Source organism: Eretmochelys imbricata, chromosome 2 (genome assembly GCF_965152235.1).
Source record: "Eretmochelys imbricata isolate rEreImb1 chromosome 2, rEreImb1.hap1, whole genome shotgun sequence".
In the NCBI taxonomy this organism is placed as follows: Eukaryota; Metazoa; Chordata; order Testudines; family Cheloniidae; genus Eretmochelys; species Eretmochelys imbricata.
In genome coordinates, this window is record NC_135573.1 from 76,828,274 (window position 1) to 76,842,949 (window position 14,676).

The window sequence follows — 14,676 nt, forward strand, 5'->3', positions numbered from 1 at the left end:
GCTCCAACCTGTCCCCCCTCTTGCTCCAATTCACTTGGCACATCTCTGTCAATCTCTGCTCCTATATACTCCTGCCTCTCTCCTACTCTGTTCCTCTCCAGCTCCCTGGCTGCTGCCCCCTCCCTCTCTGTCATCCCTGCCTCCACGCCTCCTTCCGTCAGCCCCTTCTGAACATATCCATCTCCACCCCTCAGCTCCTACTCCCATCTACTCCAGCTCCTTCCCCTCCCACTTTTCTCTTTCCCACTGCTCCTACTCTTCTTTTCTCCCCTCCACTGCACCTCACCCCTCTACATTCCAGTCAGGTTGATTCCTCCTTTTCCTCTTTGTGGCCTGAGCACTAGCATGGGATCATTGAGAGCAGAGGAGAATTCCCGTGAAGCTGAACACAGTGGACTTCAGCTGCCAAGAAGTGCAACTGCAGGAAAAGTTCTGCTATAGCCTCTGCAGTCCTGGACTGAAACATGCCCCACAGAGATGGAATCTGAAGAATTTAGCCACCAAACTCTACTCTACAAGTCTCTACGGAGCATGTGAGAACTGTGATTTGGTCTGATTTTCATAGGGACAACAAAGCATGGAAATGCTAGAGCTTCTCAATCAAATAGTTATAAGAATATTTTAACATCTGCACAACAGTGTATTTCCCTTAACCTAATCCTCAGAAACAGCTGAATTGTTTTAGCTGAAACTTTCAACGACAACAAAAACAAATCAGCCTGAGGCAGAAACCTGGCATGGAAAATTTCAGCCTGAACAGATTAAGTTTGGCAAAATTATAAGCATGGTCTTAAAATGGAAAGTGTCAGACTACCTTAACTATAGGTGTTTCTGTGGTGCTTCTTAAAATTATAAATATCCTCTTCAGTGATTTGTATGTGAAATTTAGGCATTTGGGAAGACACATGAAAATTTCAAAACCTGGGGACCAAGATACATAAGACATACTAGTCTATTTGGACCCACACTTATGACCTTCTCTTCCATTTTGGTTCCCATTGATTTGTCCTGGTGGCCTGATGTTTGAATAGGGTGGTTTTCAACATGTTTTTATTGTGCTTTACTGAATTACTGTACCCCAAGAATCTTGGTGAGAGAACATTTTATAAATAAATTGATTATGCTGAAAACCACAAAAAGGAAAATACATTTCCTGGTTGGGAAATTGAATGTTTAGAGCCAAGGAACAGACAAGTTAGGGATGGGGGATTTCTTTGGCCATGACCTACAAATAAATAACCTGTCATTTCTGCTGACTTTAAGAGGAGTAGTAAAATGCAAGGGAGTGGGCTGTGGATTATACAAAGTGCCTTACAACAATGGGCCAATGCAGCAAGGTTATGCATGCAGATCTGCCCACACATATCACATTACAGGATTAAGGCCATGGTTTACCCTAGCAGCTATTGATTATAGAGGTGGTTTTCAAAGGCAAAAATGGGGCAGCTAGGTGCATAACTTTCACTGAAAGTCAATGGGTGCCTAACAGCTACTTGTATCTTTGAAAACCTTCACCTATTTTTATTTGCCCAATTGTAATCAAAGATTTAAAAATAAAGTACTAAAATGGGAAACAAATTAGATTCCTACAGTAGATGTAACCAATATTTGTGAATCAGGTCATTTCAAAATGTTGTCAGAAGGACATTCAGAATACTAGAAAGTTTTTATGTGGTGAGAACAATTTCTTACATGACTCTGAAATACACTAGAACAAAGAGTTTTTTTATGGTTAAAGCTCTTCATTTCTGACCAGCATGTTAAGAGCGGTCATACTGCTGAAAATTGTCACCATATGTGATTCTGGCATTATGGGAGGTCATTTCTAAAGTTCATATACCATATTTACTGCTGAAACACGACAGTGTGGATGGATTCATTCTTTTCCTCCCCAGACCACAACTTCCATTGTTTGAAAAATGAGGACATATTTAAATAAGTGATGTATTCTAATTGTTCTCACAGAAAATATTAATTTTCATCAACATAATGGTCACCAGCTCAGAAATTGACTTCAACATTAGGGCCTTCATCTTGCTACCATTGAACTTCATGACATTTTTTGTTCTGCCTTTACTGAAACCAGGATTGGGTTCGTATTTATTATTTTTTGGTTTATTTTCAGCTTAGCATGGACCACTCTTTTTAGAAATGTTTTGAAATAAGGAGGCTCATTTATGTTACTGAGATAAATGCAAGTTGTGGTAAAGTTTGAGAGCCTGCTTTTGCCCAGATTTTACTTACTCTTGATCCTAACCTCTACACTTCTTTCCGATCCTGCCTAAACTCCCATTGACTTCAATGGGGGCAGCATAAGATCCTTATTATGATAAGGATAGTGATCTAGGAAAAAGCGATATATAAAAGGAGAGAAATAATAATTTCTGAATAAACTACATGCAAAAATTCATATTATTTACAGGATGCTTCTTTTTGTCCACAGAGATCCTCTGTGCCTCTATATTTTAATAAAAAAATAAAAAATGATTTTGGAAGAGTAAAACAGTACTCTTTGCATCGAGAGATCATTAAATAGCATACCTTATTGAATACTTACACACAAATATTAAGCCTCCAAGAAACATCAGAGCAATAGCAGGACCACCAAGTGTAGTCGTTCCACGCACCACAGGCAGGAATGTTGTAACAGGATTAGTAACCGTAACAACAGTAGCAGATGTAACAGTACTACCAATAGTGGCCTGGCGATCATCAATCGTCACAACGTCTTTACCTTTTTCGACAACAATTCTTTTTGTAGCACCAGTAATACATACTAGGAGGGTATCACAAAGACAGGCTTGCAAAGGAATTCTCTGTGGTCGTTCACATCTTCTGCCTTGGCTGTCTATCATATGGATATAGATGTCATAAATGAAAAACTCGATATTTTGAGTTCTCAGCTCTGCAGAGTAACCTTTTGAAAAAAAAAGAAGAATAATTTAAATTAAGAATTCTGCTTTAAATTTACTCTTTTCTAGACCTTTTGTGGCAATTCATTATTATGGTGTTTACAGTACAGAATATAAAGATTGAGAATAAGATGATACTCTCATGCTGAACCCGCCTGTTGCTGTTGCCTAGCTCTGTTGCTGATCTGCTCTGTGATATTGGGCAAGTCACTTCACTTGTCTGTGTTTAAATGGACAAGACAGACAAAGGGTAGAAGTGAAAGTAGACTAAGTTCTTTGGGACAATGATTACTCTTACTATGTATTTGTGTAATTCCTATTACATTGAGCCCTAGATCCCAGTTGGGGTTCTGGGTGCTATTGTAATATAAATAAAATAATGTATATTCAATTCAAAATTTACACTGTGCTGTTTGGTGTAACATGGTGGCAGGTTCTCCTATGGACCCACCTTCTCGGCAGGTTTTGACTCTTTGGGAGATACTTAGTGAACCTTCTTGACTATGTTGCGAGTGTGGTTTATTAACTCCACCCTGGATATAAAGGTGGTGGAGTTAATAACTCCACTGAATGAGAAATCTAGGGAGTTGGGGTGAGACATTCTATGAGAAGAAAAGCCAAGCCTGGAGAGTAAGCTTGGTGTGGAGATTATTTTGAAGTGACTTGTTTATAACACCCCCCCCCCCAAAAAAAAAAAAAAAAAGGAGGTGATTTGACCCTATTCAAAATATGTGGACTTGTATTTACAGCATGGTTGGAACACCACTTGCTCACAGTCATTCTTTAAGTCATGTGATATTGTTTCCAGTCCCTGGTTGGATGTCTTACATAGCTAACTGAAAGAGTAATCTGTTACTATTACAATTTAAAATAGAATCTGAAAACCACACTATAATTTATGTAACTAATGTATTAAACTAATGTAGGGGACACTGCTTCCATTAAAGTCAGTGGCAAAAAACTTCAGGATTGTAGATTGTAATACAAATTGTATTTGCAATTCTAATATACTCATTTCATAAATCAAGTATTCTGTTGAGCAAGAAATTCATGGATAACATCATATAATTAATACATTTGGGATTTTCATGACATGTTCAGAACTCTTTGGGCAATTCACAAAACAAAATAATTACTAGATTAGCTTTAGACCCTCTTCAGCTATACACCCTATACACCATAATTGCAGTGCAGCAAAATAAAATCAAAAGCATAGCTGTCCCATGGAATCTTCATATAGGTTTATATTTTAAAGCTAATAATTTTAAATAAAATGCTAATAATGAGCCTCTTTCTCATCTTACACAGTTGAAAATCAGGAGCAACTCCAGTTAGTCAATGAACTATACCAATATAAAAACTAATCAAGTGAGTTCAGAATGAGGCCCAATAACTGTATTGTCCATCTTAATTTCTATTAGTTGCTTGATTATCATTGTCATCAATCTTACAAATAAACAAGCAAGCAAGAAAACCTTAAATGAGTTTTTATTTCTATGACTTACTATGTTATAAAAATTTAACTTTACTCACCATCTATTGGGCTAATACTCCATGAACTTCTTGCAGGCTGATTAACTATGATAAATGTAAAGGGAGGACTATATAGACCACCGTCCAGATCTTTTGCTGTGATAATAACTGTTGGAGAACTCATACATACTTTTCTCATTTCAGTATGAAGAATTGGACAGTTATAGTAGGAATCGTCAACTGTAAGCACAATGGTACCAGTGGAAGTTTTTGCAGGAACATCTGTCAACAATAATTGGTGTTAAAGAAGTATTCAAGGGGTTGTACATTTTCTTAAAATTTCTTACAGTTACAATTCAAGAATCAAATTTCTAACTGAACCCAAGCCTAACTTTATTTGTTCACACATTGATTGTGTGCTAATTAAAGTGACGGGGTTCAAATTTGCTCTCAGGTTACTCAGGTGTAAATCCAGAGTAACTCCATTGACTTCAACTGATTTAGCACCCATTAAAGTCTCTATGAAATCAATGGTTTCAGGGTAACAGCCGTGTTAGTCTGTATTTGCAAAAAGAAAAGGAGTCTGACTGATGAAGTGAGCTGTAGCTCACGAAAGCTCATGCTCAAATAAATTGGTTAGTCTCTAAGGTGCCACAAGGACTCCTTTTCTTTATGAAATCAATGGGGCTAGTTGCATGAATAAGTAAAGATTTGAAGGAATGGACGTCACTTTGGACTTCCATGGATGTAAGTGAAAACAGAATTTGGCTTCACAACTAAAGGTGGTTGAATAATGGAGAAAAAATTATGTGCATTTGTTTCTGATTATTTTTTTAATTATGGGAAATTTTCAAAATTTTTCCAACTCATTGTTCACAACTGAGAAACACAGGCCACATTAATATCCCAAATCAAACTTATTTTGCAACTATTTGCTCCAGAAGCTAGAGCTTTGGACTGTTCAGCAGTATATTTGGAAGACATATCCCCATTTTTGATGGCAATGCTTTGTAATTAGAATCCTTGCTGGTTCTAAATCTTAAAATGATGGTGATTATCATTTATTATTTCAGAGCTATCAAAACACTCAAATCCTCCATGTCTTCAAAGGTGGCAGCCATAAGAATAAATAGCACTCTACTCTTTGGGTGCAGTACTAGCTGAGTTTAGAAGGCCTGAGCTCAGGACTACCTAAGGTTGATTGATTCATATGTGTTAGTCACACCTGATCTCAACTAACACTGGAGGGAAGGAAACTAGTTACATAATTTTTAGAACATCCTACACCTGCTAATCTTACTCATGTGTGATCCCATTGAAGATACTCCAGTGAATAACGGTTTGCAGAATCAGACCTATATTAGGGCTAGTCAAAAATTTTCCATCTAAACTGATTTTCAGTGGCTAATTTGGTTTTCATCTAAAGAGTGGCTGCTTTCTGTGCAAAAATCTCAATTTTTCATTAAATATTTCAGCCAAAAACTGAAAACTTTTGGCTGAAAATGAGAGTTGCAGTGCCCTGGGGGAGTTGTAGTTTGCTCCTCATGCCCCATTCTTCTCTATGGGAGGGAATACCGAGCTGGATGACATCTCCCACAATGCATCAGAGCCAGAGACTCCATGATGGTCAGCTTCTCATCAACAAGGAAAGTATGATGCATTTTGGGAGATGAAGTCCAGCTGGGGATCCCAGCCCATACAGGGGAATAAAGGACATAAGGAACAAACCTCAATTACCATCAAATATGAAACCTCCCATTTTTGGCTGAATTATTTTGGCTTTCCAGTTTCTGTTGAAAAATCAACATTTTTCTTGAAAATTTTTGATAAAAATTACAGTTCTTTTCATTTTTTGTTGAAGATTTCCATGTGAAAACACTTGACTTTGGGCCAGCTCCATCTTATACTTTTTGTTCAGAGAAATAGCCACTTTAATAGGATAGGAGACCAATATTATTAGGGCAAGGACAGTTCTATAAACAAATACAAAATGACAAAGGGTAAATCTATTTTCTTACCTCTTGTAATAGCCAGCAACTCTGCTCTGTACAACCCATTGACTACATAGGATGACTCTCGATCAATAATTTTCTTCAAAGTGATTTCAGCAGTTCTGGAGTTGACGCTGAACCAGGCAGCTGGATCACGTCCCATTATATATCTGTTTTTGGTTTACAAAAACTGCTCAGGATTCTGTTTAATGTAAAGTACTACAAACATGAAAGTACCAGATACTCAGCTTGTATAAATTAGCGTAGTTTCATTGGCTTCAATGGACATACATACATCCTCAGCAATTTCCATCAGCTGAGGATGTGGCCTCAAATTTTGTTTTTATGAGAAAATTATTAATTTAACAGTTATACTGAAATAAAGTTTAATGTGTTGGAGAAATACAAATATACTAACAGGTTTTATAAACTATGATGTTGCATAAGAGTACAATGTTCATTACAGCTTTAAAATATATCTTACAGCAGCCTTCACACTACCTTTCCTTTATCCAGTATAATTAGCATGATAGAAAATCGGCCATATAATACAAGGATAATTCTATTCAGGAGATCTGGTGATATTTTAAACCTTTTAAGCAGACCTCATAAAATTTGTCTCCAGAATCCCCTAGTATAAACTCATTACACTGTAATATACTGCTACGTATTTGTTAATTTTAAAATAATATTTGTCACTTTAAGATACTTCCATGTACGCTAAAGTCCGAGTTCTATAGTCCTTAATTAGGTAAATATACCATTGGCTTCAAAAGGAGATTTGCCCGAATAATACCTGAGTATGGATTGAAGGATTTGGCCTTATATTTCCCCAGATCCATGCTGTTGTTAACATGATATCCCAGTCTAATAGTAACGTAGGGCCTAATTCTGCAAACCCTTCCTAACACCAGTGAGTACCACTGAAATCCCATTGAACAGGCCTCTAGTAGTATGATATGACATCATATAGTTATATGACTTCGTATGTTATTGTCTGTTCTATGGAAAATTTCCAAACTCTCTCTCTCTTTCTTCCTATATATGTAATTTTCTATGTATTTAGGTAAATATATAGGCACTAGGAACTAATCCTGCTCCTATGGAAATCATCTGCAAATTATCCTGTTGATAATCTCTATGTACAGACAGACACAAAGTGAAATAAATTGCAAAATTACCACTGATTTCAACAGGAATAAATTATAGGTAGGGTGACCAGATGTCCCAATTTTAAAGGGACAGTCCTGTTTTAGGGGACTTTTCTTATATAGGCACCTATTACCCCCCATCCCCTGCCCCATTTTTTCACAGTTGCTATCTGGTCACCCTAATTATAGGATGAGCTGGTAGTGACTTCTATATTTAAGGTTTCAGAGTAGCAGCCGTGTTAGTCTGTATTTGCAAAAAGGAGTACTTGTGGTACCTTAGAGACTAACAAATTTATTTGAGCATAAGCTTTCGTGAGCTACAGCTCACTTCATCGGATGCATTCCTTTTCTATATTTAAGCTACTCTTACTTTCTATTATAAAAAATGATTGTGATTTAAAAAAAATGTCGTCTTCTTATTGAGAAACGAACACCTAGATTGTTTGCAGCAGACCTTTCAAATTTGGCAGGGAGAAACCCCCCCCCCAGGCTAGATGAGAGAATTTCATTGTCTAATTAATTTCTATTCAAGTTCAGCTAAGTTATAAACTGTTAGGTGCTAGCATTTCCCCCCTCTTGCATTTAAGTCTCAGGAAAATTTGGGCAGCTTCGCAAAATAACATGTAACTAAACATGAATGTTCTAAAGAGCTGGGCCCTTGCTGCCACCAAAGCAGTGCCCTGAGAATGCCTGGCAGCCGCCAAAGAACAGGGAAGTAGGGAGAACACCTGGCATGGGCTCCCCTCTACCAAATTCCCCACTTCATGCTCCAGACCCAGCACATGTCCTAGCCGCCCTTCTCGTGGCACAGAAAGGGGAAGGTGCCCCTCACTTCCCAGGAAGTGTGAGAAAAATTTGGGCTGGGCTTCCCATTACCACTCCTCGGACCCAGGGCATATAATCAATAGTACATTCTTGGGACAAGTCTTTTCCTTCTGTAGTTTAAGTAGTAGAAATCTGTGCTGCAGAGATAAAAATCCAAGGTTCACCTGCTGATGATACTTGAGGGGACGTGGACAGTTGCAATTGTACACGGAATAGAATTTATTTTTATATTTTTCTAAAAAGGAAATTACAAAAAAGCCTCTTTTTTAAAAGAGAGTTATTTAGATTGCAAAATCAAACACTCAAAAGTTAGGAGATGCCAGATTCATGGTTGCCTGTGCAAACTTATTTGACCCCATTTGTGCATATGTGTTATGATATAGTTTTTGAAGACATGATCTCATACTATTTTTTCCCAAAGGCTCCAGCCTCCTTCAGTGAATAGACTGGATGCACCAGGTACTAGAATTAAGGATTCCTGCGTGATCATAACACCTACATTTTCTAACTTTCGAGTGCTTGACTTCGCAGAATGTATGTTCTTTTAATGTAGTTTTTTGAATGTAATATATTATGAATCCTCAAAGGACAAACAATTGGATCAGAACAGATAATCTCATGTGACTAAAACCGATTTAGCACCATTGCTTTCCTAGCAGCTAATATTCATTAGGACCAGCCAGCTAGACATTGGCTGGGCAAGGTCCCATACTCATGAAACTATTTGAATTGTCTTTGGCAATACAGGGATGTGATGAATACTAAACTGTCTCTTTGGAATATACATTGCTGTGTAATGTCTTTTAGAAATGAAGAGACAATACTGTTGCTGACTTTCCTATATGCTTCATTTAAAATGTATCTGTTACCCTTTAGGATGAAACATTTTCAAATTATTTAAATGGTTATTTATTGCTTTATTGAGTTAGTTTTTGAAATCTTTCTTGTTTTGAAATGTGCATCCATGCCAGGCTCTGATTCTGTTCCATGGTCTGGAATAGAGGATTCCTTCCTCTCCCTGGGTATTCAGGTGCTCACATTATTATTCAGGCTGGATGCTGGGAGAGGATGTTGCTCACAGAGAGTAAAGACAGTCTTACCTGACATTTGATGCAATTTTTCCAGTTTCCTCATCAGTGGCTGTATATACTCCAACAACGTAATTAGTCATGGCAGCTGTTGATAAGCTTCTTGGCAGAAAAAAGCTCATTGAAGATGGACTAAAGCTTGGTGGTTCAATCACATTGTTTACATTTATTATTAGGGGTGTTCCACTAACTTGATACTGAGAAACAACTGAATGATGGAATGCAGCTTTGTTTCTAACACCAAAACTCAGTGGATAACTTTGCAAGTATTCATAATTCAGTGGCTAAAAATGTTAGAAACAAAGAAATAGGAACTTAGTCAAATCCATAAACACTCAGTTCATTCATTAATTTTAGATGAATGAACACCCCTCTAATCCCAGTGGATACTCTCTTACTGCCGTTAGAAAGGGATGTCCTTTGACTGGACAGCAGGGAACAAGAAAAGTCCAAAACACATGCATGACAAGGATGGGGGCTGCCCCCACCTTTCGTTCTTTGCAAAGGTGGTTGGGGCCAGCTGATTCACTGCTGTGTGGCCCCTTTTGTCTATTGAAGCAAGCCCATGATTTTTGAAAGCCACTTACTCTCCAGCTGGGAAGGTATTTTGAGTCAGGGCTGTCTGGGGGAGATCTGCAAAAGGGACTACAGCGAGGAAGCCATTAAAGTTAAAGCTGAGCAGGATCCCAGGACCAGATGCCTGTCCTGCTGAACTCAAACTACACCAGAACACAACTCCTAGTAAAGCTTAGGAATCCAACAGGGTAGACACAATCCCAGCTGCAGCACTCCAAAGATGTCAACAGCAGCCGCCAGGCTGCTTGCCTCATCGCTACCAGCTTGCCCCAGCTCCACTACAGTGGAACTCTTACACTGTGAAGGAGGGAGTTAGAGTATACCTGTCCTGTACAGCTCCTAAATGTTATGAGACTGGGGGCTCTGACCCAGCAGACTTAGCAGGGGCAGAAACTCCTCTTCAAGTCTCTTTCTGCAGCTGATATTTTTCTTTGGCCTCCTTGCTATTCTAGTTCTTTCTATACTACTCCTCCAAGCCTCTGTCGGGTCTTTTATGTGCCACAGAAAAGAGATTTATGTAGCTGCCTTACAAAAGGGGAGGATTATGTGAGTATTTGCATAGTCACATAATCACATAGTACATGGGGCTTTGCTCAGAAAACTGTTATTCTATGTATCACTCTAAATTTAGTTTTCTAATTCTAAAACCAAAATATTTATGCTCCTATAGAGCATAGATAAGTCATATGCTTTAAGACAAAGCACGTATAACTATTAATAGGGGGAACCTAAAGAAAAAAATCCATATGCTATGCTTAAACAAAGTTATATTAAGCTGAAAAAAGCCAAGAAATATAAAGTTAAAATTGACATCCCTTTTTTACTCTTTGTTTTTGCCACAGTGGAAGGAAAGAATGTTAGTCTTAACTTTTATTTTCTTTGCTCTTGCCAATGTGTATTGCTATATGAATAGCATATAGTGGCTATGTAAACCACAGCTCTGGTAAGGAACATGAATAGGGGCATCAAAAGCAAACTACCTGCACAGTGTAAAGACAAGGAGAATACAGTCATTGGCACTATAGGGAGTGTCCTGATGAGAGGCTCTCTCATGGAGGCATAACATGCACATCCCTTGCCCAGTGTTGCCAGTCAGTGTGAGATAGTTGTGGGACCATAGCCCCTTCCCCAGTTAGGCTCTTTGAGGAAAATATCCAGCTCCACTCTCAGCATGGGATTCTCTTGCATCTTATACACAGGGAGTGCATGATTTGGGGTTCCCTTGCATTTATACACCCCAGCATCTGGCCCTTAATGATATAGAAATGTCATTTTAAAATCTGTGAATTATAATACTTATACATCCTTACCTTAATAACCCTCAGAATACCCTCATTAGTTGCTGGATCTGTTACGAATTCAAAGCAGTTGTCTTCATTGCCAGATATAAAGAAAAATTCTGCCAACCAGTTGTCCGAATACTGTTCATCAGCATCTATAGCTTGTATCCGTAGCAGTTCTGAACTGAGTGAATTTTCCACGATATTTGCTGAATACTAGAATGACAAATGCACACAAGCACTGAAAAGATATTTTGTAATGAAGAAGCACTATAGAGAAGCATATGTTGGTTTTACATTTCTGAAATATGTTATCTTCACAATCAATACTAGTTGTGAAAATATCATGTGCCCCACATAGGGTGTGGTTCTGATTGCTGATTCAAATGTGTGTATTGCCTCAGATGTCTGTGAAATCATCCTGGGTGAAATCAATGGGTGTTTTCCATGAGTAAGGACTGAAACAATCCTGCAGATGGACCTAATTTGTCCCCCACTTCATATGTATAAACAACCACTGTAGCTGGTTTCATGAGATGCAAAAGGAACCTGTGTATTTGTCATCAGAATTGTGTGTGTAGACCAGAGGCACTGACTTTTGTTTTTGCCAGTGGGTGCTTTTGAAGACGTGTGTTGGGGGGGGCACTCTGCAAATTTTGGAGGTGAGGCTATTTTCAGAATATTTATACGCTTCTTTCATATTCTAGTTATTTAATGACAGGTTTCAGAGTAGCAGCCGTGTTAGTCTGTATTCGCAAAAAGAACAGGAGTACTTGTGTCACCTTAGCGACTAACAAATTTATTTGAGCATAAGCTTTCGTGAGCTACAGCTCACTTCATCGGATGCATTTAATTATTAGTTATTTAATGTACCTTTACATGTATTGGTATCTTTACTATTTTAATAATGATTCAATTGTTACGAACTACATAATTACATTATCATGAATTACAGTGTATTAAGATCATTGCAATCACCTATAAGCTGTCTTCACTAACAGTTTAAAGACATTAGGTCTCACTGTAGCTTTCTGGATGAAACTGTCAGCAGTCTTATTTACATCTAGGTTCCCTGGTATTATTTTGATACAAGTTAAGGACAGCTACATTATTCGGTTGCGTCTGTCCCATTGATGACTGGAGATCATTTTTAAGTCTTCTGAAGCAGGAGAATGAGTATTCCACAGTTCAGGATGATACAAGCACAGTGAGAAGGATTCTTATGAATTTGCAGTACTCTGGAAACACATGGCTGCTACTCTGAAACAAGTGCTTCCAGAGTACTGCAAATGACCCGAAGATGCTTATGCCCAAATAAATTTCAGGTTTCAGAGTAACAGCCGTGTTCGTCTGTATTCGCAAAAAGAAAAGGAGTACTTGTGGCACCTTAGAGACTAACCAATTTATTTGAGCATGAGCTTTCGTGAGCTACAGCTCACTTCATCGGATGCAAATAAATTTGTTAGTCTCTAAGGTGCCATTAGTCCCCCTCATACAGACTAACACGGCTACCATCTGAAACCTTTCTTGATGGGTAACAGCTAAATTAGACACCATCCTTTTGTAGGTATAGTTGGGATTATATTTTGCCATGTGTATTACTTTGCATCTATCATTGAATTTCATCTGCCATTTTGTTGCCAAGTCACCCAGTTTTGTGAGATTCCTTTGTAACTCTTTGCAGTCTGTTTTGGACTTAACTATTTTGAATAATTTTGTATCATCTGCAAACTTTGCCACCTCACTGTTTACCCCTTTTTGAAGATCATTTATGAATATGTTGAACAGCACTGATCCCAGACCAGTACAAGACCCTGGGTGGGGGGGGAGTGGAGGGAAGTACCTATATTTACTTCTCTCCATTCTGAAAATGGACCATTTATTCCTACCCTTTATTTCCTATCTTTTAACTGGAGTGCCTGGGAATGCTTTCAGGATCATCTAACGATCCTTAATGTAATTTAATGACAAGCCTTTTGTTATCTTAATCACTCTGCCTTTGTTTATAAACAAACTCTCTTGCTGCAAGGACAGAAGTTGTTAGCAGCACAGAACTCACCACATTCCATACTCAAGCTCTGACTCCTGGGTGCTGAGCACCCACTATTTTTTCCCCTTGGGTGCTCGACCCAGGAGCACCCATGGAGTCGGTGCCTATGCTGTAGACCATGGGCCAGGTTGTGGAATGTTTACCTATGTTCGTGAACACTTGGTCATGTGAATAGTACCTTTTTGATAGGACTATTCACAGGAGCAAGTTCTCCCCAGAAGGAGTAAGGGCTTCACTGGTCATCTCTGTGATGTTAGGGCACAGAAATGTTAGTGATGCTACTTTTGATGGGAAAAAAAAACTTACTGAAGTCTGTGAAAGAGTTGGGAAATTATCGTTGACATCAATAACTTTAATAGCACAATTACAAAGGGAAGAGATTCCATCTGCAGCTCCATCGCGGTCTGAGGCTTTCACAACAAGAGAGTAGCTGCTATGTTGCTAAATTGGAAAGAAAAATGAACACATTATTTACAAGTAAAAACATAAAAACATAATGAAGAGTAATTTCTTGCTGCTCTTTTCAAATACACCAATTTGTTATAGATACAAATATTTGCTATAATACAGTAAAAAACCCATAATGTATCTATGTATTATAAAAAATAAAGCCTTTTCAATCTTCTATTTCACTTTTGTAACACTAAATACATTACTCTCTCTCTCTTTCTCTCTCTCTCCCTCACACACACACACACTTTCTTTCAGACTGAATATTAATATACTGAAGTTTTTACCTCTCTGTCAAGGAAATTTGCTATATGAACTTCTCCAGTATGTTTATTTAGAATAAACATTGATGCACCTGCAGGTTCCTGACTCTCTATCTTGTAGGCAATTTTGGAATTCAAGTGATTTGGTTCATCTGCATCCGTGGCAATTATTTTCATCACCAGAGTAGCTAGGAATTAAGACAATATCACTTAAATTGGCATAAGAGCCCTATTTTGTTAATTTAAACTACTTAGCAAGACAAGCAGGCATACAAACAAGAATAAAAAAGGAATAAAAACAACATAAAAAAAAGAATTATATTACCTATAAGGAGCTATGTTTAGTTTCATTTACTAAGAAAATAATAGAAAGTACTTAATTTAGTAAAAGGGTGGCTGTACTTATTCCAAGTGAAATCTATAGTTTTGTGATCATTAACATTATTTACGCTCCATGGAAGTGGTTATCATGATGTGATAAGCAGGGGTTTGGAAACTTATATCATCAGTGAATTTTTAAAAAGGTAAAATCAGGATTGTAAACGATTTATGATTTTTCCCATATTAAGTGATTTTTATTTAAAGATGAAGAGATATGTTAGCAACCCTAGTATTTT

At 37.8% G+C, this 14,676-nt stretch overlaps 1 protein-coding gene across 1 annotated transcript in view; it reads right to left on the minus strand.

The window, feature by feature from the left end:
* Window positions 1-14,676, minus strand: part of LOC144260412 (desmoglein-4-like) — a 34,421-nt gene that overhangs the window by 6,839 nt on the left and 12,906 nt on the right. Inside the window, exons 6-12 of the mRNA XM_077809035.1 lie at window positions 14,084-14,247; window positions 13,653-13,787; window positions 11,327-11,512; window positions 9,453-9,724; window positions 6,404-6,546; window positions 4,446-4,667; window positions 2,558-2,917 (exon numbers count right to left, since the gene is read on the minus strand). Of these exons, the coding sequence (XP_077665161.1) occupies window positions 2,558-2,917; window positions 4,446-4,667; window positions 6,404-6,546; window positions 9,453-9,724; window positions 11,327-11,512; window positions 13,653-13,787; window positions 14,084-14,247 (1,482 nt within the window). The remainder of the gene's footprint in view (window positions 1-2,557; window positions 2,918-4,445; window positions 4,668-6,403; window positions 6,547-9,452; window positions 9,725-11,326; window positions 11,513-13,652; window positions 13,788-14,083; window positions 14,248-14,676) is intronic.